Source organism: Diadema antillarum, unplaced genomic scaffold, assembly GCF_040938485.1.
Source record: "Diadema antillarum isolate AM-2024a unplaced genomic scaffold, OU_Dant_1.0 scf00000111, whole genome shotgun sequence".
NCBI lineage: Eukaryota > Metazoa > Echinodermata > Echinoidea > Diadematoida > Diadematidae > Diadema > Diadema antillarum.
Genome location: NW_027271000.1, coordinates 2,656,831 through 2,683,246, shown reverse-complemented (window position 1 = coordinate 2,683,246; position 26,416 = coordinate 2,656,831). Strand labels below are relative to the sequence as shown.

Genomic DNA, 26,416 nt, shown 5'->3' with positions numbered 1-26,416 from the left:
TACTACAGTATCTGAAGTGAATCATTATAACAGTGGGTATAATTGAACACGCACGCGCACTTGGCATAGCAGAGGGCGACCGGAGGAGACAAGGCGATGCGAAGCTGTGCGCGGTTACGGTCTGCGAGATTTATGTGATATCTGCTGGCTACCACGTTTCAGTCTTACAGCTCGTCTGCTACAGAGAGTCGTCCCATGCCAGTAGAGAGCCCAGTTCATCTCCCACCACCAGCCACTCTTGTCGCAAGGCCAGTGAGTCTGTGCTGTGGAGGATGTCGTGATGGCTGTAAGGGAAACTTGTTATGAGGAATAATGCCTTTCATTCATGGCGTTGGTCTGTCGTCGCAATTAACATTGATGGAACTAGACTAGATGGAACTCGGGTTGCTCGAGTTTAATGAATGAAGACTGACTCCGGGAAGTGTTAAGTGAAGCAGCAAGAGCCATCTGCAGTGTTGCTGTGATGGTATCAACAGCTGATGCCGCTGGACAACGTGTTTCCTTTGAACTTGGAAGACAACAAAATGACTGGACAAATTCAATTATCAACAATGTCTGTATATTGTCTCTACCGTGAAAGATGGGGAGGGAAGAGGGTTTTGCCATCCAATCCGGGAAGTGTTCAGCATGGAGGGGGCAGAGTCTCAGTCTCGATGGTGATGGTGCTGGTGTGCGCGTGCTTCGCACATCTCTTCCTGACCCCTCCTGAAGTAGGGGCCAGTGATTCTTGCCCAGTGGAGTATCGTAGTTGTAACTGGATGTGCCCCAGCTTGCCCGAAAGATGCACGGGCGACAGAAACTTTGCAGACCCTTGTGGCTGCTGTACTGTGTGTATGAGGCAGGCGGGAGAAATGTGCAGTATTCCAAAAAGGCCATGCGATGCGGCTTTCGGGCTGAGTTGTATCAACGGCAGGTGTAGGGGTAAGTTCCCTTGGGACCTTTTAATTCCATTCTCCTCTCTATCCACCTCATCTTATACAGCCAGTCTGGAGGCAACGCACACGATGACTTGTATATTAAAAAAAAAAGAAAATCCATCGAGCTCTTTCGTTTGATCATTTATGTCATTAGGGTTTCTCAAACCTATCTGTACCTAACCAATGTCTATTTTATCTCCCATTCATGTGATGCATGTATACTAAAAAGGGTAAGAATAGAAGCGAACTTCTTTATGTAACGAAAACTTATATGAATATCTGCAGCCCGGTGCGAGATTTCCATAGTGAAGATAAAACGATGTGAGGTAACCGGGTCATTCGCTGCGCACCAGCAGCTGAACCGTCACCCACCCAAACAACATTCATGGAAAAGGAATGTTATTCAGCCACTTGATAAACTCCATGGCCCCGCAAAAATACAGTACACAAATGCCACAAAATAACCTGTATTCACACCATACGAGACTCCTATATTCGTCCCAAGCACCGATTATTGCAAAGGCGCTGGGCTGGGAGAAGACACACAGCATCGGAAAGAAACTCTGTGTGGTATACTTATCGTAAGCTAGAGCGGGGTAATTTTGGGGACAAAGGCGTTATGGATTCCCGATGACACCCGACTCACATTGAAATGTCATGTCGCATGCAGTCACGTGCTCATCTGAGAGAGTTGAACATACGGACGGAAGGTGTCGGAGAGAAGTGTGCCGTCCTTCGATGGCTTTTCTGTCACCATGGAGCTTGTAGCTGCAATATGCCGTCACCTTTCTAGTATTCTGTGACAACTTGCGTGTGTTCTTATGTGTATATAATATAAACATGTATGTGTTATGCATTTGTATATGTTTATGCATCCACGAGGGATAACCGGTATTTAAAAAAAAAATGACAATGAGACTGGACTCGTAGTTTTCTGAATGATGTTCAAAGTGTGTGAGGATCTCGCAGCCCTCAAATGAAAACGGACGAACAAAAGTACGCCCAACTAAATCTTATACGACAATATTGTAACCATCTGTGTCCGTATATAGTGTAGACCTATCCATTTCATAAAACTAAAATATTACCCACGATGATATCTCACATACATGAAATCCTACAGTTACCCAATCCCGAGAGATGAAAGTTACTGTTGGTGATAATTCCTTGAGAGACCTCTGGAAGTTTTTTTTTTTTTCTGCACAAAACTGGGCATTTGTTACGGTATAGCATGTGTGTCATCAAGGAGCTTCAGGGGGCGGTTGGTTAGACTCCAAACAGTTACTTCAGTAAATCTTCAATGTGAAAAAAGGAAAAAAGTTAGAAGCACTTATAGCATTGACAACAGAAATGAAGCATTAGAAAGCATTATAAATACATTAGAAGAAAATTTTAATGTTTCAAAATATCCGAATGCTAAGGATTTGCCCAGTTATCCGGAGATGAACTTATTCATTATCGTAGTCAAGAGTCATCATGAAATGTGCAATACTTTCTGAACGAGTCATCATGTCAAATAGGTCAGTTCACACTGAAGTTTTATTGAAGTCCCCAATTCACACAAGTAACCAAATTTCACCACGTTTTCGTTCTGAAACAATTCAAATTTTATCTATATATTATTATACCCATGAAATTCATTTGTCTGTTTATATAAGCCAGTGCACCAATGTGTTTTTGATACAAGGAAGTGACGGTACACAAGACTGAAAAGCTATATAGGCCCTTGATTATAGGCCCTACATGATTTCACATTGATTTCTATATTCGCACTATGTACATAGTTCTTCCAAGCCACTAACCTGACCGGTTCAAACAGCGTGCACGAAAGCTTGAAATGATGATTGTGTTATGACTGATTATCTATTCGAATATGACTGTGATTGTTGGTCAGAGTGACATATTATGGTGTGGGAGTTGAACAACCGGAAACCTGATCCAAGAAGGGGGTGGGGGGGTGGGGTGGGGAGAGGCAGCGGTCTGACCTTAATGATGAACTCTATCATGTACCACCTCATAATCATAATGAAACCTCGAGAAAACAGACACCAAGCAGATCAAAATACACTGAAAAGATTGAAATTGTAATGATATGATGAAGAGGAGGATGGTGGGGACTTGATGTCAGTGCTATTATCGCAATTGAGTTTGTAGTTAATGAGTCTATGACTGTATGCCACTACCAATATTTAAACAATAGTTAAAAATTATTCGAGGGACATCATAAACATTCAAATGTTAAAAAAAAAAAATGTAATGCCGAGAATGTCCATTCACTCGTCTGTAAATGTTTGACGTTTAAGAAAGGACAATGTCGTTTTCCAGGCGGGGGAAACAGAAAATGACACATCGAGCAAGTATACGGTGAACACGCATGAACGGCAATAAAACAAAGTCAAATATCGGTAGACGGAATTAAGGACAGAAGGAGCGAAATAGAGCGAGAGTAAGAAGGAAGGAAAGATGACGAATAGATTATATGAGGAACATCTAGTGGATATGTCGAACATTTTACTGTCTTCATAGTGGGGTTGTGCATTTCTTGTCATTTTAGAGAAATCAATATTACTCTTAGATTGGTTGTCTTTTAAAAAGACCCGATAAATGCCGATAGAGATATTGATACTTGGGATTTAAAGGCGATTAATCAAATTTCAAAATCCACAATTAAGTGGTGCAAATACTTCTGTAAGCGCGATGACTTTCAGCTCAGTTTCTTTAGTCAACATCACTTTTAAAAGTCTTTCAGTTTCCCGAATGGCATAGAAGTATCCTATTGTACTGTTCAGCTGTAACTAACACAACAGTGCTATATGTCGAATATCAATGGACATGAAAAGCAGACGAATTGTAATCCTGTATTGTTGATTACATGATGGTCGTATTAGACCCAAGTGCCATAGGGAAACTAACATTGATGTCTCCATGTCTGTATCACTGTCACCAGCTTTGTCATTCAATGCAATAAACTCACAGAAAATTGATAGCCTGACATGAATAATTAGTGACCGTCACTATTGACACTTCCGTTTGGCTTCTGTCGAGATTTGCTCATGGTTGTACTTTGTACTTGAGTCAAAAGGATCATTCGAGAGAAAATGACAGCAATGTCTCGCCACCAAGATGTTAGTCGAGAAGTCGTTCTTTCTGCAGTAGGCTAGTTTAACAATATTGTGTGGGGGAGTTTTGTAACATGTTATGTATAAGGTAAACTCGAAACACGCACCAAAATTGTTGCGTACCTTGTCTCTTTTCCCGAGGGAGAACTTTGTTCCGAGTGAGTTCGCATGAATATACCCTAATATACGTAGCAAGGAATTACGTGAAGTCTTTCCTAGTAGGATTAACAATCTGCTTTTGTGCTGATTGCCTGAGATGATGAGGTAGGTTTAACGCAGTTACTCCGTGGCAAGAAGCAGGAGAACGAGGTGTTGGTTTTTTTTTTATATAATACAACTGTAATTTATATTTTTTCGTGATCAGAAAGTATAGAACAGATGCTAAATCCGAAACAAGTAAATAAGAATAATAATGGCATGCGGTATACGCACACTTCGAATTGGTGTGTATTTCGAACTACGTGTATCATGTTATTCATGAAGATGATGTGAGCTTCTCCCGCTAAATATCTTTCCATTGCGCACCGGAAATTAATGTTCCATGACAGTGATAATGAAAGTCTCCATGAATATCTGTCTTCCCTGTCTTATATTGTAATAGGCATCTTTAGATTTGAACATAGAGCTTTTTGTAGTAGTAGCTCCATGATTACATTTGAGCATCTCGGATCGAGTTTTAATGTGTTTTGGTATTTCGTTGGAGGCACCTTTAATTCTGCTGTTGTTAGTGTTTTTATGTTGACATGAAATCTTCACAATTTCCTTCGATTTCGTTGTGAGCCGTCCTCGAAAACTCTGCGATGCATACCATCGGACAGACCCCGAAACACGTGGCGGCGGCGAAGTGCGCATTCCGCTTGTCTACCTTGTCGGCTACTGAGGTGCTCTGTCAACACCTTTAGTGTGCTATACAGCTTTGTAGTTCTAGACTTCTGTCCATGCCGCTCTGTTTTGCCTTGAGCAGCGGAGGCTGGACATTGAGTCACTATAAGCCCAGAAACCAACCGAGCATTGTTAGACCAACGATTATACGGGATAATGCAATCATCAATGGACAGGGTTGTTTATCATTCCGAGAAGTAATGGGTTTCATTCTTCTTCATGAGAGGCGCATTCATGATCCACCCTTCTGCTGTCGAACTGATCTGGTAAATTACCAGGGAAAAGACCCCAAGAAGACAGATCAATGTTCCACATACCGAAGACGCACAATGCTGCCAAAATCGCCACCCCAACTCTCTCCTTGGTGGCTTGTAAACCCCGACCCGTGTTGTCCAGTGGGATTGGAATATAAGCTACTCTCCTCCCGACACGTCTGAGAGCAGAACATATATCGCTTCTGAAAATGAAATCAACAAAACAATTTCTAAAAATATGGCCCTGTGATGTGCTTACAATGCATCACATTTATTATCAGACTTTGACAATACCTATTTATTCTCATGATTTAATTTTGGATAACATTCCCTATTCATTGCATAATGATAATGCGGTATAATGTCACTAAAACAAGGACTTTAGGCCCATACTTATATTCGCTTTTTTCCCCTTCTTTTATCTACTTTAAATATTCAGGCCTTATGATCTCTTGAAATTTAAGAAAATATTTGTGAAAACACTCCTTGTTAGAGATTCAAAAGTTGAGGAGTGTGCCTTTTGAATCCTCTTTGGAATTTTGTGACTATTCTCTATGAAAAGAAAATGTAATCTGCCATGATTTAAAAATTTATAAGAATAATAGATAATTGAGTGTTCTATCTTCGTTACGGGGACGTAGAGCAAAATAACATCCATATACGACGCATCCATATACGACGCACAACAATGTCGATGTGCTATGCACTATATAGCACCTCTTCGGTTTGGCATGATATTGTCACAAAAGGCAAAAAAAGGCAAAGGGGCCTACAAACTAAACCTTTTTAAAAAGTGAGGTTCGATTGATAAAGCACACAAGCAAGCAAGCAAACTAGAACAAAACATGCCAGAGTCTTGCGTTTGGAAAGGTGTTATTTTTTTTTTCAACATCGGATTGTCGCACCGCATACGTTTATAGGCATACAGACTTTGACTCTGAGAAAGAAGCGGGTAAGAACATGCGTCTCACCGTCTGCACACGGTGAAAAAAAAGGGGTTTCAACTAATTGTACATCATACATGCTCATTCCTTGGAGTAAAGCTAATTTCCCCCATTGTTGCACTTGCGCACCTAACACTGTGGTTATATGATATTGTGACAACAGTTTGATTCAAATTTGAATTTTGTTACACGAATATTACTTTTTTTCGGAATATTTTTTTTCTTAAATCCTACACTTTCTGTACACATAACACTATTTAATTACATGTATATCATGGCACGTCCTCTAAATACCGAAACGTGGAAGGAAATAATGAAATGCCAAAAGGGTGCGGTGGGACGACAGTTATGTTCTTTCAACTGGCACACCAGTGGCAAAGGCACAATTGATAATGATATACATGACTAAACTGAGAAGGGTTCTGCCGTGTTTAAAACGTGTTGCCAGCTTCCAACGACTGCCTAACCACAACATTTTGTCTCTCGTTGTACATGATGTCCGCCAACCGCAAAGAAAGTGGGGGAAAAAGGCACACACACAATACAATCCCGCATCGCAAATCTGGTCCCCATATTGGTGCTTCTTGGTCCGTCTCCCGCTGTTCGGTCATGATGTCAGAGCCGTGGTTACCATGGTAACAAGTGTTCGTGGCAATCGATTTTGATAACTCTATCCCGGCAATCTAAAGTAGATGTAATATGCGAGAGTTTGTTTTTCGCAGCATTGAGTGTGGTTTCTGGGTCATGCATCACACATGGATTCTGGAAAACTTTGCAAAAACATGCAAACCGCGCCATTGTAAAATTGTTTCCGGTACTGGGTGTGCACCGACACTATCTAGCATTTTCATCTCGATTGCAGGCTAGATAAGTTTGATCGCACCGTTAGACTCACTGAATCGCTCATGAAAAACGCCGATGAAGCCATACAACGACAGTAACAGGAAAAAGCAAGACAAACACTAAATCTTTCCTGTGTTCGCCCTTTCCTGTTTAATACTCCAGTATTAACCACAAAGAAACATGTCCTCACAGAACATTCCTTAAGCCAACAATGTTTATGATGATACCTTGTGCTGCTCCCAAAAAATGCCCTCCTTTTTTAAAGAGACTAGAAAAATAACATAAAATGTGCAGACTGCCTCTGTTTGCAGATCTAGAATATTAGATTTAGAGCAAACATCCGGTTGTACTCTGACAGTCCACGAACAGGTAATGACTGCGATTGTCCCTTTGGAAAACTTTCTGAATCTTTTTTTTCCTTCCCCTGGAAGATTGATGTGGTTTCACTTACACTAATGTGCTGGAATGTCTATGTTGCTAGTGTCAGTTTGCCATCTTTTAAAGCCACGTAATCAGATTTATCAAAGTTGATTTACGTATAATCGCCATGATTTGTAACATCTGACGCCTGAAAATTAAATTTGGAAGATGCACTAAAATATTTGTAGTTGACGCAGTTTCTCTTTTGTTTTGTTTTTTGAATTAGGCTCATATCACAAATGAACAGCCCTTTAGTTACGACCTATTTCAGGGGTAGGGGGATGGACATTAGGTAATGGGTCCATCTATAAAGCAATAAGCAATAACAGAAAATTCTTGCAATGCTCCTGGGGTCAGTATTCTACGAATATAGCCTTACGTGAATATCGTATTCAGCAATTGTTTCGTTGAGTAACATTTTCACTTTTACTGTTTAACTGATTTATGATAGTAGAGGCATGACAATGCTATTGAGGGTAAGCTTCACATCCCTCCAGCAACTGTCATTATAACCATATTTAGGCTCGCGAATACACACCTCATCTGTATATAATCCTAAATCACCACGTTTCTTTTTCTTTTCTTCCTTTTTTTTTTTTTTTTTTTTTTGTTTATGTCGTGTGCCGAAAAGACGTTCGTAACAGTTTTTTTCGAGTCCCTATGAAAGAAGAACGCCGGAGTGTATTGGTACTGCTGGTAGTGATGTGTTTCTCGCTTACGAGTGTTGATGGTATTCACGGGCCACGACCTTCACCGTATGTAAGGTGATTTATCGCCTCTTGTTTGTCGAACGCCGCGGCGGCACACGTCACCGCGACAACACGGTCGAAACACTCTCCTCTTCAGGCTCGGCCACGTTCAATGAAGAGATAATCCGGACTTAGCAACGATGCCTTTACCATAGACGCTATACTGGCGATGTTGAAGGTTGGCCCAAGGAAGATGCCTCCTTGGTTGATCTCAACTTGTCCATCATGATCTTAGTTGCCGGGACTTAGTAGCAACAGTCAAACAATATTTCTGGAATATTATAACGTCTGGTAATGGTGTCTGATCTTGATCTGCCTGGCGAATGTCCTTTTAGAAGCATTTAGAAGAAAGAATCAATAATAAAGATGGAGCCCGTATTATAGTAAATGGAATCAAATGGGAGTCAAAATGAACATCTATTAAACCATACCATTTAGTACTGTTTAGCCGATACACGATGGCGTTGCTCAGTAAAATCTCAATTTGACAACCCACTTCATCCAGAGATGTTTTAGACGAAAATCCATATCAATCAAGTGAACTCATTTTTATGTGAAATAGGATTGACAGCTTTCTTTACGATTTGCTTACTTCAACGCAAAAATTAATGTCAGACAACAGGAAAAATGAGCTCAATAAAATCAGAGCAAACTGTCAGCGGTACTTTGCACGAAATGGAAATCGGTCCATGCTTACTGGAACCGGGAATGAGATGTCTCAAAGTAGTAAGGATCACCTTGTCCCAGAAATGATTGGTAAAGAAGTCATTACTTTAAGCGTCTGTGCATGAGTCACTTGTTATGTTATCAAATGGAGCAAGAGATTCACAAAGAGTTGAAGTGTACCTCGTATCTCTCTCATTCGGAAAAAAAGAATTATCAACATACTGAAAGTCGAAATGCCGTATGTCAAATTAGGTTAAGTGTGGCTAATATGAGAACATTAATGACATCCTGGACGCGGATATTTTTCGTTTACACGCACCGATGTTAGCTTATATTGGTTCTGATTTGACGAAATGACGGAAACATCCCACTTGTTATTGCTAAGGAGCAAGGCAGACACTGGGCACAGTGCTGAGGTATAAACACAGCTGTTTGTGTCTGGAGTTTAGATAGGCTTCTGTACCAAGCGAGGAACAGCTCTGTCGCCGTCTTTGTTTGGACACCTTGACCATGGTCTGGTGTCCATCACACCTGAAACATCGATTCTTATTTCGTTGTTACCATGGATACCAAAATAATTTTTGATTGCGAATATGAAGCTAAGGGAGAGCATGCATGCATCCAGACAAAGAAATCCGATCAAAATATCCCCAGCAGCAAAGCGGTGGTACGAATAGATGGAACGCCAATGTTGACTGAAATCAATGTTGGCCCTAGAGGCGATGTTGAAGGGTTGGTTGGGTCTGTGAGTCACATTCCGGCATGTTTATTGAATGACAATGCAGTTGATATGAGCAGGCATCTGTGAAAAAAAAATCCGTCAGTAATAAAATGTCACGGGGACAGGGTACACACATTACTCTTTCTGTGTCCATGTGGCACACGGTATTATACATATCAAGGTAAAACGCATTTTTACGGTGAAGGGAAACCATGTGGAGCCGACTTTATCAAGTTTGCTATTCGGGCTCAGAAAATCTCTTTATGATATGAAAGAGAGTTATTCATTGTTAAGTATTGTTAGATGTAAACAAAATGTAAACAATAGTTTCATTAGAAAAAAAAATCTAGAATAAACCGTCACCGTGACGATTTATTGAGTAAATTAGTGATTGTATTCGCGGCTTTATTCTGGGGTTGTTGCTGTTGTTGTTGTTTTTGTTTTTGTTTTTGTTTTTGGGTATTTTTGTACGGTGGGGTGTTTTGTGATACAATTGAACTATAATATATGCATCAAATGTGATGATTCATGTTTTAATCGCTGCTCCCAATGTTGAATAATGGCATTTAACATAATTATCTATTTCATCCCGATGGTATGACGTTATTTGCTATACTGCTGCCACTGAACAAAATCAAAATCGTTTCTGTCAAAATGAATGACATCATGCCGAAGTTTGGACGGTCGTTGATTTGCCTTCACCATGTGGCGATGTCAGTAGCACCGTGACGTCATCATGATTTTTGTTTCGTTTATTTTGATTTCTCTGACAGGGGTGTGTTTTGTGCCATTGTCAACTGGATGGGCAGTCTTCAAGTTTAATCAGAGTCTGATGTGGATATTATCGAAACCATGAGTTTCGGCAGAAATCAGCAGGGGTTGTGTCATTAAACGCGAGGGTAAAAGGTCACTGTTCGAAGACACCCGCCACGGTTTTCATTAATATCATGGTCAGAATAGTTGGCCTTTAATAGATTTGTCTCGCAGTGTTCAACTCTTTCCAAAATTAGCATTTTCCTCTCCCTCTCTCTGTGCCCATATGAAAATACTAGCATTTTAATTGTCCCAGGCCATATCTTTTGAAATTTCGGTCTCATGGTTTCATTGTGGTTGGACCTAAAGTCACCTTTGCGAAACTTTTCTTTTTGTTTTGTGTTTTTATGCTGGTCATTCTGCTGTTTGAAAAGGGAATATTGTCTAAATAAGATAGTTACTGCTGGTACTATACTGTAGTACCAGAGGGCCCTGCCATTATTTTTTCATAGCATTGCCAGGAACTCAAGTACAGAACTACAACTTCGTCAAAGGGAACACCATGGGTTAAACATCTTATCCAAGGGCGTATAGAGGCAATGGGATTCATAAACTCGGGATCATGGATCGAAAGTCAGCAGTCTTATACCACAGTGCCACAGTGCCATCTTTTAAAAGATTCATTTCGCATCAATTCTTGCCGGGTTGAACTAATTCTGATCAAGTTTGAAGCGTGAGAGTGCGCAAAACTGTAACAATAACTCGATATAGTGTATTATTCAGTCTGAATTATGTTGCATACTTTGACATGCTAAAATTGCAGTGAAATACAAATTGAGTTGTGTTGTTCTGTAAATATGTTTCATACGATCATAAGAAATATCAAGTGAAGTGTGAACAAGCATCGTAGAAATTTTCGACTTTTGTAAAAAAATGTAATCTGAAATAATTGCCAGTAAGTATAGTTGCCATTCACTTGGCGCAATAGTCGCACCGAGATGATAGGCCTATGTGTCGTTTAAACTGTCGTATAGCCGCTGTATCTATAAGCCCTATATACTTCTGTAATTAGATGGAAATAGAGTACGGTGTACTAGTATCTGGCAGTGCTGAGATAGTAGTAATGGCAGGCCCCTCTAGACGTACAGTGCTGACACTGAAGAGGCAACTCTAGATAAACAATAAAATATTTTCATGAATATCATCATTATTAGATGTTATCCGCAACCCGAGCAGCCGGTGTTCATTGATGGCGCCAGTTAGACTCTGAGTCAAGGGAGGGAAGATGCGTCGCTTTGATAGAGATAACCCCATGAAAAGTGACAAAAAATGTCCTCTGTTCGGCACATTATCATCAAACCTGGCAAAGTGATTATCTCCATGATGAAAATGGTCCAGTTTGCTTTCAGTTGTAGCCAGTCACACATCCCTTGAGTATGTTTTGGGTCAATGTCACCGTGGGGTTACGAGAGCCTAATTCATAAATCAGATCGAGGAACGGGCGGTAGCGATGACGTTGAAGACCCGCAATGTTTAGAGTGGCGGAAAAATTATATAGCGCAGATATAAATATAAATCGTTTGGTATGCTCGCTCTCACTTGAAAGAATTCCCGTATTATATCGGCTCATGTTAATCACAGTGACGCTGATATAGACTTATTCGCTGCATGAAAAAGAAATCAGATTAGAGCATTATATACTATCTTAATGGTTTAGAACTAGAACTGGTTTATAACTGCCAATTGAGTGTTTGAACTTTTTAGGTGCTCTGCCAAGAGTATAGATTACACAGTGCAATCTTTTGTGGAAAATGTTTTGCTGATGATGTTCTGGTCACGTAGGAAGCAAATGTCAGTCACTGAGAGAACGACATTCCACAGTTCTCAGCTCGCACGCCAGCTGTGTGTTATGGAAATATGGATGACAATAGCAGCATGACGAGGACGAATAGACTATAAATATTTCACTGGAATCGGAATCCATCCAGCCACATTTGTTATGCTAGGAACCAAACCAAACTTGACCTCCTCTGCCTAAATTCACGTGAAAAGTTCACATTGATTCCACAATATATGCACGCCCGACTTAATTTGCAGTATTCTTCTGGGTAACGATGGTATTTATATTTTACCCTCTAAACACAAACATTTCTTTACACCGTGTGACCCCGAACGGTGGCTGTAGAAGCGACTGGCCGGGCACGCTGGTGATGAAACGAACTTTGTGTGTTGTCGCCCAACCGTGCCATATGTCTTTCACACGCGCAAAATGAAGGAGTCGATCTGATTTTGGACGTGATAATGAAAGGGGAAAAATTGCACCCTTGTGCACTAGACAAACAACAACTTTGCCGACCATCATCTAATGACCGCTGGTATAACTGGAAGACACAGGATCGCAGAACGAAAACCTCCAGTTGCCGTCGGTAGTCTGTTATAATAAATATTTATAGTTTAATGGTTCTCTGTTATTATCATAAATTATACATCGTGATTTATTGTAGATTCATGAATAAAGTTAACCTGCTATGTGTGTAGGTTGTTAGCAAATAGAATACCATCTGAAAAAAAAAATGTGTTGCAAATTCTTACTCATGCATTGTGTAAAAAGGAAAAGAAGAAAACATTTAGGCAGTTGTGTTGCAGTCAGGCACCCAAATGATCCTCTCTTCAGAAGTCATCACAGTACTACCTCGACAGTTTACTATACAGTATATCCCCCCCCCCCAAAAAAAAAAAAAAAATTACAATCAGATTTTGGCATTGATAACACCCAATATGATTAAATTGTCTATGTGCTACCTTCAAGATCTTAAAATATAACATCTTAGCTCTATTTTGCAGAAAACTCCATTCAATTTGGTTAAGCAGTCACAGAGAAATGTGGATTGTTGTAAAGCATGTCATGAGTCTGATTCTTCCAAGTTTAGCACTTGGATGCTATTGTGTGTGAACACAATAGACAGAACTTGGAGGGAAGAGATTCCTGACATGCTCTACAAAATTCCTTATTTCTCTTTGACCACTGAAGCAAATCGAATGGGGTTTTCTGTAAGATGTGGGCAATGAGTTATAGTTTCGTACCCTGAAATTGTATTTGGATTGATTCACTATTTTTAAAGTTATCATTGCGGAGAGTCTCGTTGTATTTTTTTTTTACATACGGTACAAGGATGGAGATCTATTGTTGGATTTGAAGTTAAGTTGACCACAAGAAAGTTTCATCATAGAAAAAAAACAACCAACAAAACTTTCCACCGTCTATCAAGTGTTGCATGAAACCCAGTATCAGTTAGTGTAGTTTTGAGAAGCAAATAACTATATACGTGAGACTAGAGAGCAATAATGATACAAAATACAAATACTGCATCGTATCATCGATCAGAAATTCATAACCATGCAAATTTTGTCATAATTTTATCATGATTTTGAATTAATGTTACAGCGAATAACTAGACATTGGTCCTAGCTTCTGCGAAAATATGATTTATACATGTATATCAACAAAAACGTATGAGATAGGACCTTTCTGGAGCAAAGCGGGAAAATAATCCTAAACCGGAAAGCGGATGTAGGAAGCTCTGCGAGGTGTTTACCTGATAGTCTAATGCACGTGCATGGCGTTGCCCCCTTGTCCATTTCTCTGGGTTATTATAGAGCGTCGATTGATCCGTGTTTCCCTGAATAAAATCCCCTCAATTCACATGACGTCACGAAAGTGACAGTTATTAGCTCGAAGGGTTTTTAGCAGAACTGTCACACTGTAGAGTTTAGTCCCCCCCCCCCCCCCCCCCCCACACCTTTCGGTATATAAAGCCATCTATTGTTTGATGCATGACAACGCATCTGTCGGTTGAATGTCACTTATACCAAATGACTGCTTCAAAAAAAGTCGTGAGACAGTACTAGTATATTCATTCGATTCGGTCAGTGTTTTGCTAACTGTCACCTATACGACTATGAAATAGCAACATTATGTTTGGAGCACGTTAAAAGATACTGAAGTGATTCCGTTCCTCTGCTGCATATACCATCCCTCCAGGGGGGGGGGGGGTTTCATCGACGAGTTCGTCAGAGGTTTTCACCGACAAATTTGCTATCAGCCAATCAGACGCAAGGATTTCAGTAGCTTTTAACAGTTGTCAGTGTAAATCACTGACAAAAAGTTTCATGAAACGGTCCCCAGATCTCTTCTTTGTCCCCTTTTCCTCCCTCCTTTTCACTCTTCCCAACTTTTCTCCCCTTGACCCCTTCTACCGTGCTGCAAGGTATACGTACCGAAGCGAATAGAGCGACTAATTCTGGTTAAACGGATGGATAGTGATCAAACCTTGTAACTGTCAAATTTATTGTTACTAGCAATCAATCAAAAGGTAGCTTCTCAAGCAGTACGGGACAGGTCATTGGTCAAAATTGTAAGGTTGCCCACTGAAAATGCACAACAGCCACTTCTTCATACATAAGTTACATGACAAAATTACGATGTTTGTGAGATGTAGCAAAACAACACAACTGGTTGGGTAAAACAGAAAAGTTTTCCAGGGAGAAAGATCACATACTTTGAGATAGAAGTTCGTCGTTATAATTATCGTATATAACCATTTATTACGACCCGACCATAAGTCGTGACGTCATCAAGTATCACTGAAACCGTCACATGGCTGGAGAAAGACTGTTGAGTGTACCCTCTAGAATTCAGTTTTTAGCTCACCTGAGCTAAAAATTTTCATCTTCTTCTTGAGAACCCTATGACCGATTTTCACCAAACTTGGCAGGTAGCATCCCTAGGGGGATAGGATCTCAATTTGTTCAAATGGGCACCATGGCCCACCTGGGGGGCCCCAGGGGGGCCCAAACACCCTAAAATTAAGGAATCTTTAAAAATCTTCTTCTCTAGAACCAGAAGTGATAGGGCTTAATTGATACGTTGAGTAAGTACATTGATGACTGTAGTTTCAAGTTTGTTCATGGGGGAATCAGGGGTGCCCCCCTTGGGACCCAGGGGAGGGGGTGGGGAGGGGTCCTAATGGGGCCTAAATTGTACATTTTCATCTTCACTTTGAGATCGCCATGTCTGATTTTCACCAAACTTGGTAGGTAGCATCCCTAGGGGGATAGGATCTCAATTTGTTCAAATGGGCTCCATTGCCCACCTGGGGGGTCCCTAGGGGGCCAAACCCCCTAAAATTAAGGAACCTTTAAAAATCTTCTCTAGAACCAGAAGTGATAGGGCTTAGATGATACTATGAGTTAGTACATTGATGACTGTAGTTTCAAGTTTGTTCATGGGGTTGGCGGAATCAGGAGTGCCCCCCCCCCCTTAGGACCCAGGAGAGGGCTGGGGAGAAGTCCTACAATACAGTTGTAATGGAGCCTGAATTGTACATGTTCATCTTCTTCTTGAAAACCTCAAGATGAATTTTGACCAAACTTAGCAGGTAGCATCCCTAGGGGGATAGAATCTCAATTCCTTCAAATGGGCACCATGTCCCTCTTGGGGGGGGGGAGGGACTAGGGGGCCCACCCCCCCCCCCCCCACATTAAGGAATATGTAAAATCTTCTGCTCTAGAACCAGAAATGATAAAGCAAAGTTAATGCCATGAGTTTGTACATTGATGACTTTAGTTCCAAGTTTGTTAATTGCAGATTCAGATCCAGGACTGCCTGCCCCCCCCCCCCCCCCGAGTTGAGGGGGGGGGGAGGGATCCATATGCAGACCTAAAGTTTCCAATGTTCTCAGGTAAGAGTGTGCAAGAATGCATGAAAGGTGAAATTGCGATACTCAGGTGAGCGCGTGACCCGCGGGTCTCTTGTTAGTGATAGCCTTTACCACTTAATACTTAGACATTACACTTTTTCTTTAACCGACCATCATGCCTTCTGAGACCTTCATGAACCATGCTCCACTTGCTTCCGTGTGGTTTTAAATGGATTAGTTAAATCTTCATATTGATTAAGATTTCTTGTGCTTCTGACACAATACGACTAAATTTCATTTTGCCCCGCTTGGGGTATACATAGCCCATTTTCTTTCCTGTTGTTGCCTGCTAGGGCCAAGGAGCCGCAGGGAGAGAAAGGTATGGGGGAAAGTAGAGAAAGTAGAGAGGGAGAAAGAGTGGAAATTTGCCAGGTGTGGGACGTGTCGGAATTCAAATAATTTCGTCGCATTTTCGCGGCCGAACTCTGCATTTCGACGTGAAACATGAACACTTGTAGAAATACATTGGCTGACAGAGGGCCCGAGACCTTTCTCGGTATGTTGTGTGTGTGCTACATTTCGCTGAAACTCGGGCTCATTGGCATGCCCCTATTTTTGTTTTCCTTAATTCTTTGTGACTGTTTTTCATTGCATCTTTATGTCTTTTACTTCTCTGAACAGATATGTTCATACTCAAATTGCTGAGTTTAGAAGAGGTATAATAGAATGTATATAGGGCATACTGGTAACAGTCAGATTGATGTCATTTATGTATAAAGGCATCGATTTATTTCGTATTTATTCTGAGGGATACAGTATCGCTGTCATGGTAAAAGTTTGTGAGGATGAGGAACTGTTAGCAACTGTCAGAGCGGATGAACCTGATGGTGTTGCAGGTCGCCAGTAAACCAACGTCATAAAGAAGTCGAGGATCTTGGCAGTAACCGTCAAATAATGAACGAAGTATGAACACCCAGACAACAATGCTGTCTCCGGCCGAACAACTAGACTGCCAGCCAGTCATTTTCTTCTTTTTTTTGAGTAACCATGTCTGACAAAATACGGTATAGGCTACGCATTATATGGCATTAATGTAGCAAAACATTAGTAATTAGTCCATTATCACTAAACGTCTTGAGAGACTTTTAGTGGACATGATATCGATTCATAACAAAGTCATTCCATTTGCAGTATTCGTTGGTTATTCCCTGAAAAAAAAATCATGTGATGGCGACGTGGGATTCTCATAATTTTGATTTGTGTGTGTTTACAGCAGCCGCGTTGATTTTCACCATGGAGCTACAAACGTTTGTAGCTCCATGATTTCACACAACCTCTCTACAAAGAAAGTTTATTCGTAGACACAAAATCACTAAGGAAACTCCAGATGAGGTATATGTTTGTGTACGATCACGTGATTAACACAGCCATTGTAAAGTTATGATTTTGGACATAGCTTATTGACATCCTGACTGCGATATATTTCTTGATAGTGATGGTCAAATTTAGCTCTAGCCATTGGTAAGATTGGTTTTTGCAGTACAGACCATTTTGTTTTGTTTCGTTTTGTGTTTGTTTGTTTTTTCTCTTCATCACAGCAAACCTCTTATCGATATTCAGTACAAGTTATTTGCACAATAACTCCTACAAGATATCGCGATATCTCAAATGATGAAGTGCTTGCCAGTTCTCCTCAGAGAACTTCATAATACATGTATCTGTTTGGAAAGAGATGCATACAGATCATGTGCCCACTTTGACACAACCACAGTCTCAAGGAGATGGAACGGAAGTGGGTAGTGTACTAGTAATATCATATTAGTCCTCAACCCAATAAGTTCATCAGATCAGCGAGGGAGCCTTTTCTTTGATAATGTCACGACGAGAGATGAGGAGGGCGTGGTCATTGACCTTGTGTCCGCAGCCTTGCGACTCCCCGAGTCTCACTTTCAGCTGTGAAAGTAATTATGCGACAAAGTGCAATAAGACGCTAAGTCCAGCCGCAAGTTGTTGTTGTCGTTGTCGTTGTTGTTGTTGTGGTTGTTGTTGTTGTTGTTGTTTTCGTCGTTGTTGTGTCGTTGTTTTGTCTCAGGGTGCAGTGTATTGATCGAGGTCATTGTGGCGAAGGGCATCTTTCGTCAGCACTCATCAGATTTTGGTGTTTCTCGGATTCGCTATGCCTGTGACGTCACAAAACGTTGGTTGGAGGGCTCCAGTTTGCTTTCGGGTTACGTCAGGTCATTGCGAAACGTCGAAACATCGTGATACCCCAACTACTTCCATCATCAAACCTCTTTAAAACCTGGCTTAATTATGCTGTAATATAACAGCTAAATCGCGTGATAGGAGTGTGTACTGCAAACTCTGCAAGTTTTAGCCACTGATACACCATGGAGCTCCATGGTTACATTTTTATTTTTTTTTTAAATTTGTATAAAGGAAACAAATAAAACAAACTGAAATGAACTCAGTATAACTTAGGAAATATAATCATATGACATTACAACATGCTACACTGTTTCCGGTCCATATAACATTGAATTTGATTTAAAAATTTAGTTTGAATTAAAGAAAGACGCATTGCAAGTGAGCGCCTCGATGTAGGCCTACTATACTTTAAAAATGATTAGCGAGCCAAAATAAGAAGCACAGAGCAGACAGGTATAATCAATGATATAGGAATGTCATGTGTCATGTCCTTTCACTGGCGAATAAAATTCTTGGCTCGTTAAAATGAGATTGCATATCTCAAATTCTGAATACTGTCGTCAGGCGCATCAGACTGCCTATGTCCAAGCTGCTGTTTACATTCTCCTGTTGAATTCGAAGAGACACAAGTTATTTTGACTCTATGGACGCGTTCAAGATCCATCCAGTTCATGACTTTGCCCTGGAAGATGGATATTATACGATAATGACCGCGCAATTGGCACCCCACCATTGCAGAAAAAAAAACCAGAACGACAACGATGAACCACCAATTCTATTTGCGGTTCTTCGTTGTCCAGTGACTGTCAGAAAGATCAAGTCTCAAGCTGTGAAATATATTTTTATCTCTGATCAGTTCGTGTGGCCCTCGCGTGTGTGGCTCTCTATCCTAGATGATGTACAAACACTGTATAGCAGTTGTATATTATGACCCGGGAGTGTACAGAGCGACGAACAGCGGGCCAAAATGTCAACGTCCGAGTTCTGGTAGAGGATGTAATAGGAGGAGCGATTGACAACATCACGCCTTCTTCTAATCAGAATTGTAAATGATCTTTAATGAAAGCTTTGATAATAACAATTTATTTTGATGGTAGAAAAAACAATACAGAGTGATAATGTTGATGTCTATGATGTTGATAAAAAAACAAATGAATAGCTGAAAATGATGACAATAGTGATATTCATGATGATATTGTGTACGTTCGCTGAAATCATCAGTGATATCCTACCGAGCTCTAGGCTTTTCCCAGGATATAACACATTGCAGAGAAATCTACACGTCGAACAAGATATAAGGACGTCATATTATATGCCTACACACACACACACACACACACACACACACACACACACACACACACACACACACACACACACATATATATATATATATATATATATATATATATATATATATATATATTTTTATATATAATCACTCTTGAAAGCGGTGTTTTTGTGGTCACGTTTCCTGTTCTTCTCCTGTTTATTTCACAGTTCCGAAGTCCTTTTATCATCATTTTTTTTAAATAAAAAAGATTTACCGTCACGACTGCGTCTTTGACGGAATATAGTTTACGATGTTGTGTGGAGACTCCTTTCCATCTGTCTTGGCATACATTCAAGACTTCAATAAATCCCAAACCTGGTATGTGTTTCCGGACTCATGCCAGAAATTCTCAACCATGCACCTGCCGATGAGTGATTACGTTATGTTATATCGGCTTGTGATTGATTGCAATTCGAAATATGAAACCAGAAAATCGAGTTAGAGTCTGAACAAACACGCGCGCGCACACACGCACGCACCACTCATCACACACGCACACACACACACACACATACACACATACACACACACGCGTAACACGTTATCAAGTTAACATGCTTTTGTCTGATGCGGAGCAAACACAGACATCTACGCACGGCAGAATGATTAGCAAATATCTGCTAAAGGTATACCTTTCTATGACTTGTTCAATGCAATCAGCAAGTCAGAAAAAGAAAGGAGTTTCACATTTGCACTAGAATTTTACTGCTTCCACAAAACACACCACACACATTTATTTATATATCTGTATCTACATAATTATCTTAAAACATTGTGAAGCATTTCAATACTCTGATAATACGTCATCACGTCGAAGCTTAGCTGCCACTCAATTGCATTTCGGAAAACCTTTGTTTTTCACCGCAGAGCAAATGCGAAGCAACGGGTTACGCTTGAATGTAAGAATTTCCTGTTTTTTTGCCTTTTCCTTTCATTCTTCTATCGTGAATACCTTAATAGGTTGTAATTGGAGCCCATTTGCTTGATTGTAGAATGGTCTCCGGCAATTCCAGTTTCTACTGCTCCCATTATTGTTGTTGACCTGTCGCGTCAGAGAAAACGCAGCACGTCGCCAGTCGGATTCTAGGCGCCCCTTATTGCTCCGCATCTACAGAAAATGGACGAAAAACAATCGGAGGCGCAATCGGGAATGACTGTAAATGAACACACGACTATTCGTCTCACCGCTGTATTGATGAGTATTATAACAATGCCGCCGCAGCTTATGCAGGCGTATACCAATAAATGACAATTCGTGCAGATTTCTAGCTTTGGTTATGTAACAATCACGAACATTAGAACACGACTTAGTACACAGAAAGAAGTTTTGAGACTGCTCAAATAACTCATGAAGTCGAAGGAGTAACTGTCTTTTAAACGTTCTACGGGTAGCTTGTCCAGTGATAGACTTGTCTAAATTGCAAGTGGTCATTACTTGATGACCATATAATACTGCATGAGTCGAGCATTTTGAAGGAACAGATTTTGTGTGTGTGTGTGTGTGTGTGTGTGTGTGTGTGTGTGTGTGTTGTTGTTTGTCGTTGTTCCGAAACACAATAAAACATGCGATTTTCAAGGTTTATGATTAAGAGAACTTATTGCCAATATATCACCACAAAATCATATTTTGTTATTTTTGTATTGAAAGCACAATAGATGAGTATAATTATCTGATATCATTATCATGAAACAAATATTGGTCTTACGTACATCCACACACTGTGAATATATTGTGTAATAGATAGATGTAAATATATTCATATATATTATATTTCATTCGTTCACTTGTAATATATATTATATATATATATATATATGTGTGTGTGTGTGTGTGTATGTATGTGTGTGTGTTTGTGTATGTGTATGATTAGTCCCTCTTTTTTTTCTCTCTCTCTTTCTCTCTCACCCTATCTCTTATGTCTCGAATTCATTGAGAGTGATATGTATTCTGCAAGTGATTAGTTGTAAATCCACAGCGCCGTGGCATTGGAGTGACAGGGGAACTTAAATTCCTTCCAAACTGGATTCTAGTTTGACTAAAGCCACTGAGATACCAAAGATGCCTTGCACAGTTTGGGGAATTCCTCCACCCATTACAGTTCGTGGAACAGAGTCGTTACTGCATGGAGCTTGTCGACATCGTCTTCCTAAAATAGGATCTCTCATACGTCACTGCCGCAGGATCATTGTTAAAGAGAGATTTCGTAATGTTTAGAAATCTAGGTACATACCATGGCAAACAATTCCACATGAATTGTGTGGCTTTTATCATGGCGTATATAGGCCCTATATAGCGACAAATTATGCGTTCAACTTTCATTGCATTCACAGAATATTGAATACAGTTTAATTTTGTATGGTCTGAATGTATGATGCCTGCTTTCGAAATGATTTCTCACTGTAGATTACATTCAGCTGTCTCTCTTTCCAAGCGTCATGTATCCCTAAATCAGTATTAACTAATGACATTGTCGTTGACAACCGACGTAAAACAAGATGGTAAAGAACGCAAACGGACCACAACTGAATATTAACGTAATAAAATTGTACATCGACTATATAGCGCATATGGGACTTCCAGATGCATCCTTTCCTGTCAGTCATTTGTCTCTCTGCCTCGTGGTATATTCTGATCGTAACCTGGAAACCACATTCATCTGAGAGGAATTTCAGTCAGTGTGATATCACATACCATAATTTCTTTCCTGATTGTTAGAAAGAGTTGGGCGTTTGAAATACCGTGTGTCCTGTTTGATATGTTTCAGACTATACACAAGGCTTCCTGCTTTGTTTCCCACACTCATAAGATTGCTTTATTATAGTTAAATATTGTTATTTTTATGTATTTACTCTGTTGAGTAAATTAGTATAGTAGATTGAGACGTTTCATGGATTTGATATTCATTTAATACATATTTATTTATATTAGAAATGTGCAGCAAAAGAACATTAAGTTATCTTTAAAAGGCGTTCTGGCAGTGCAGTATGATATAGATAATAGTTTCGGTGCTCAACAAATAATTCATTATTATAATTTTTATATGTCGAGTGGTATGCCTTATATCCAAGGGGATGGTTACTCCTCTGAAAATCTGAAAATCTTCGATACGTAATGTTCGGATGTTCTTCTATAGATTCAATTCAATTCAATTTTTATTTTCCACTCATGATGGGGTGGAACACCCTCGTCAGCCAAAGGCTGGTTTTCAGAGGGGTCCACACGATAAAGCTTGTGTGTGTGTGTGTGTGTGTGTGTGTGTGTGTGTGTGTGTGTGTGTGTGTGTGTGTGTGTGTGTGTGTAACGTCAATCTTGTCGCATCAAATATCAGTGAATGCGGGACCAGAAGGTTCCACCCACGCAGGGCGATGACTGGAGGAAAAATGATGAGAAAACCAAGAGCTGAAGGCATTATACAAAAATACAATTTCACACCAGATGATTGAATTCTGAGACGAAGGTGTTGATGACACGTCAAACTAAATGAACATCAATTCATATGGGCTGGAGGATGAGTCATCACATCATGCCAGTACCAACACAATTCCAGTTTGCAAAGCTGTGATCAATATTTTCGTCAAACAAAACAGATAACCGATATCAGCCTATCACCATATCATGGCATAATAATGTCAAGATTACAGTCAAACAAGGAAATAGATGTAATTGCTTCCAGACATTTAACTTAGATTATGCTATAATAATTATGATTGTGACATGTAGCATGATTGTGGTAGGAGGATCTTTGAATGTTAATTGTTGGCAGTATGATTATTTCGAAAACTCGAACTTGACAGTATAGACAACATGAAAGTTAATATTTTTCAAGCATTTTGTTGTACATCAAGTGTCTATATACACTACCTTCTTTGGCTGTGCGACAGAATTTCATTTAATTTAATTTGATTTAATTTCATTTCATTTCATTGCATTTCATTTTAATTCCAAGAAAGTATGAACACAACATAATATTGGCGAATACATAGATATGCAAAATCAAAGAGGCTCGTTTATCATAAAGGAAAATATATGGTCATGAAAATAGTACAATCATATAGTACAAATGTATAGTATAAAAGAAGATTTGTGGGAAACAGAATAAAAATATCGCTATCGTCTTTCCGTATTGGTCTTCCTATATGCGGACACGTTCCTCTCAGTTGTCCTCAGGGAGCTTGATGTTGTCATGGGAAAAGAGATAGATGTTTGAGAGCCCGTCGTGGAGATACCCTGAACTGAGGCGCGCGTGCCACGAGTCTCGGGGCAAACCCACCCGATTACCTGCCGCCCACTCGATGTCAATGCCAGGAACGGCTCTCTCCGGATGATTGGTGGGGAAGAATTTCCAAGCGTCGATATGCTGTACTATGACGAGGCATGGCCACTAGTTTCACTTCTAGGCTGGCTCGATTTCTTCGCATCTCACCTTTTGTGCCTTGATAAAGTGTTATGAAGTTTCTTCTGTTAGAGTTGTAATCATCAACCCGCCATCATTTGCATTCCCTTCATAATTTTCTCGGCATAACCCGCTGCCAAAATGAATATTGAAGCCTTGATTTATGATAACCTCAACGAGCAGAAGATACTAGTCTGAAAATCTCGACTACGCTAACCAAACGTTTCCTTCGATCCGTTTAATTCGACTTGGTGCTTGACCTTGAAGAAAGGGAATGAAGACTGATGAACAGAGAGAAAGAGAAAGGGGGGAGGGAGGGGAGAAGATGTGCGAGATCAGGGCACGTTTCTGCAAGACGAATCATGAGAATCCAATGTGCGTTGTTGTGTTAAAGGGAGAATCGCCTCAAAGAGAAAGATGCTCTGAATAAAATAGGACAGAAATGTTACTTGCATTTAAACGAGATCAGTAAATGCGATGTCCTGGAGAGACCTCAAGACACCGATCTGGTTGAATTAACGTATAGATCGATGTTTTGTAGTTTTGTTTTGTTACGTTTTGTTTTTCACGCAATTTGTGAATAATTATGAGTTATTTGAATTTTCAAGAAGCGATTGACATCGTATGTCTTATATGATAGTGGATGTGAAAGTGCGAATTTGCATTTACCCAATGTGACATAGGCCTATCAAAATCACGTCTTGCCAAACAAGACGTCAGGAGCGTGCAACTTGCACAAGGAAGAAATATCACGAATACAATAGTAATCACGTGATCATTATGACGTCGCTTTCAATGTTACCTTGATCACCATGTGAAATGTCAAATGGTCGTGTGTATTTTGATTTGTTTTGTTTTGTATTCCTTTCCAAACTCATTCATAGCTTGACTCATCTTTGTCCTTTGTTTCACTTGGTTTCTGTAGTGGCAAATTTCCCTTTGAATCACACCGATATCCTTTATTGGTAACTTCAAACCCAGCAAAACTTCAAGTTAAAGAAAAGTGAATGCCCTCGTGATTGCGAAATGTCTTCCAGAAAAGCGAGTGCACGCTGTCAAAAACAATAATACTATTTAATCCGTCACCGATGTCGACGATTTTTTTTTTCGTGAAAAAAGATCTAACTACAATTTGTATTGATTTGACGAAAACATTCGAGGGATTACCTTTTATTCCTGTGTACCTACAACCGCAAAGACTATATGTACACGGAGAACTTTGATCCTCCTGTTGGATAAAAGGGTACAGTATTCATGAAATTACTGAACTTATAGGGATTCTCCGAAATTATTTCAATTATTTCAATTTTACAAACCTTCGGAATAACGAACTGTAACCATAACGATAATTGTTCATTGCATTTATGATCTATATCTTGCCTATTGTCACTTTTTTTTAATTCAAAGCTCTTCTCATTCCAAACGATGTTGCAATATTCCCTATAAAATTCCATTTCAATTCCTTACGCTGAAGAGAAAGCTGGGTACTCCTGATGCCATAGAGCACGCATCAAGTGTGGGAAACCCACACGAAGTAGCTTCAATACGCGGTGCTCCCCTGACACCCAATTCATTATAGTTGGCTCCACCCACTCGTTGCTCCACTGCTTCCTGGGGCCTTCATCATGTCTTCAGTCCTTGGGAGAGAACAAAACGTCTTCCAGCGTTTGCAGATCTCAGTGGGAGCCCGTGCTACCTTGACATTCCCAGAACCTCCTTCGAACATGTCTCGGGTATATGACGGCGATGTCGTTAGACGAAAACAACACTCTCCCCTTTTTTTTCAACCATTCCCTTAGCTTTGCAAAGAACACTGTCGTCCGAAGGGACGCCTTATCAATTGTGCACGTGTTTTACTTGCAATTTTCTTGAAAAGCTGAACCGAAATCCATCGAGAGTTACAATCAAGGCATTTGTACCTCCCTGAAGTTATTGTTTGCCTGCAGAAAGCTTGCCAAGTTTTTTGGCTGATGGACTTTTTGTCTGGCAGTTTGCGATTCTCTATGGAACATGTAATGTGATGGATTGAAGAATTCTGTCAATCCAAACACAATGTACTGCCTACCAGTGCTTCACAGCGAACGTCAGTATACCCCCCCCCCCCTTTCTTGTATTATGGATGTATGATTAACATAGCCTACGATTGGATAATCACGATGGTTGACGATAATCTAGATAATTTGGTTCATATGGATAAGATGTTCTTTGTGAGATTAAAGTAACATCAGTGAATTTCTCTCGTCAAAGAGGTATACACGAACATACTTATGGTTCTGGAAGGTATTATGTTACCTCCAAATATGCGTTTTTGCATTTCCTTTGTGCAAATGTGGTATTTGCCATTGTTCAATGATCAAAGAGCTATTACAAATTACGGGCATGTCCTGTATCGAGAGCGCAACGAGTATACCTTTTGAAAACAGGTAAAATTGATTAAGTACTGCTTTGAACCTGAGACTCCGCTTATTGTTTGAGTACGGGAATAGAATGATACCAGAAAGTTTGAAACGCAGC

General features: G+C 40.1%; 1 protein-coding gene across 2 annotated transcripts in view; it reads left to right on the top strand.

Moving 5' to 3' along the window:
* Positions 1-470: 470 nt before the first annotated feature.
* The window catches only part of LOC139719539 (uncharacterized), a 55,697-nt gene continuing 29,751 nt past the window's right edge, over positions 471-26,416 (top strand). For both annotated transcript variants that reach the window (XM_071630954.1, XM_071630953.1), the window contains exon 1: positions 471-921. In XM_071630954.1, the coding sequence (XP_071487055.1) occupies positions 480-921 (442 nt within the window). In that variant the 5' untranslated portion in view covers positions 471-479. The remainder of the gene's footprint in view (positions 922-26,416) is intronic.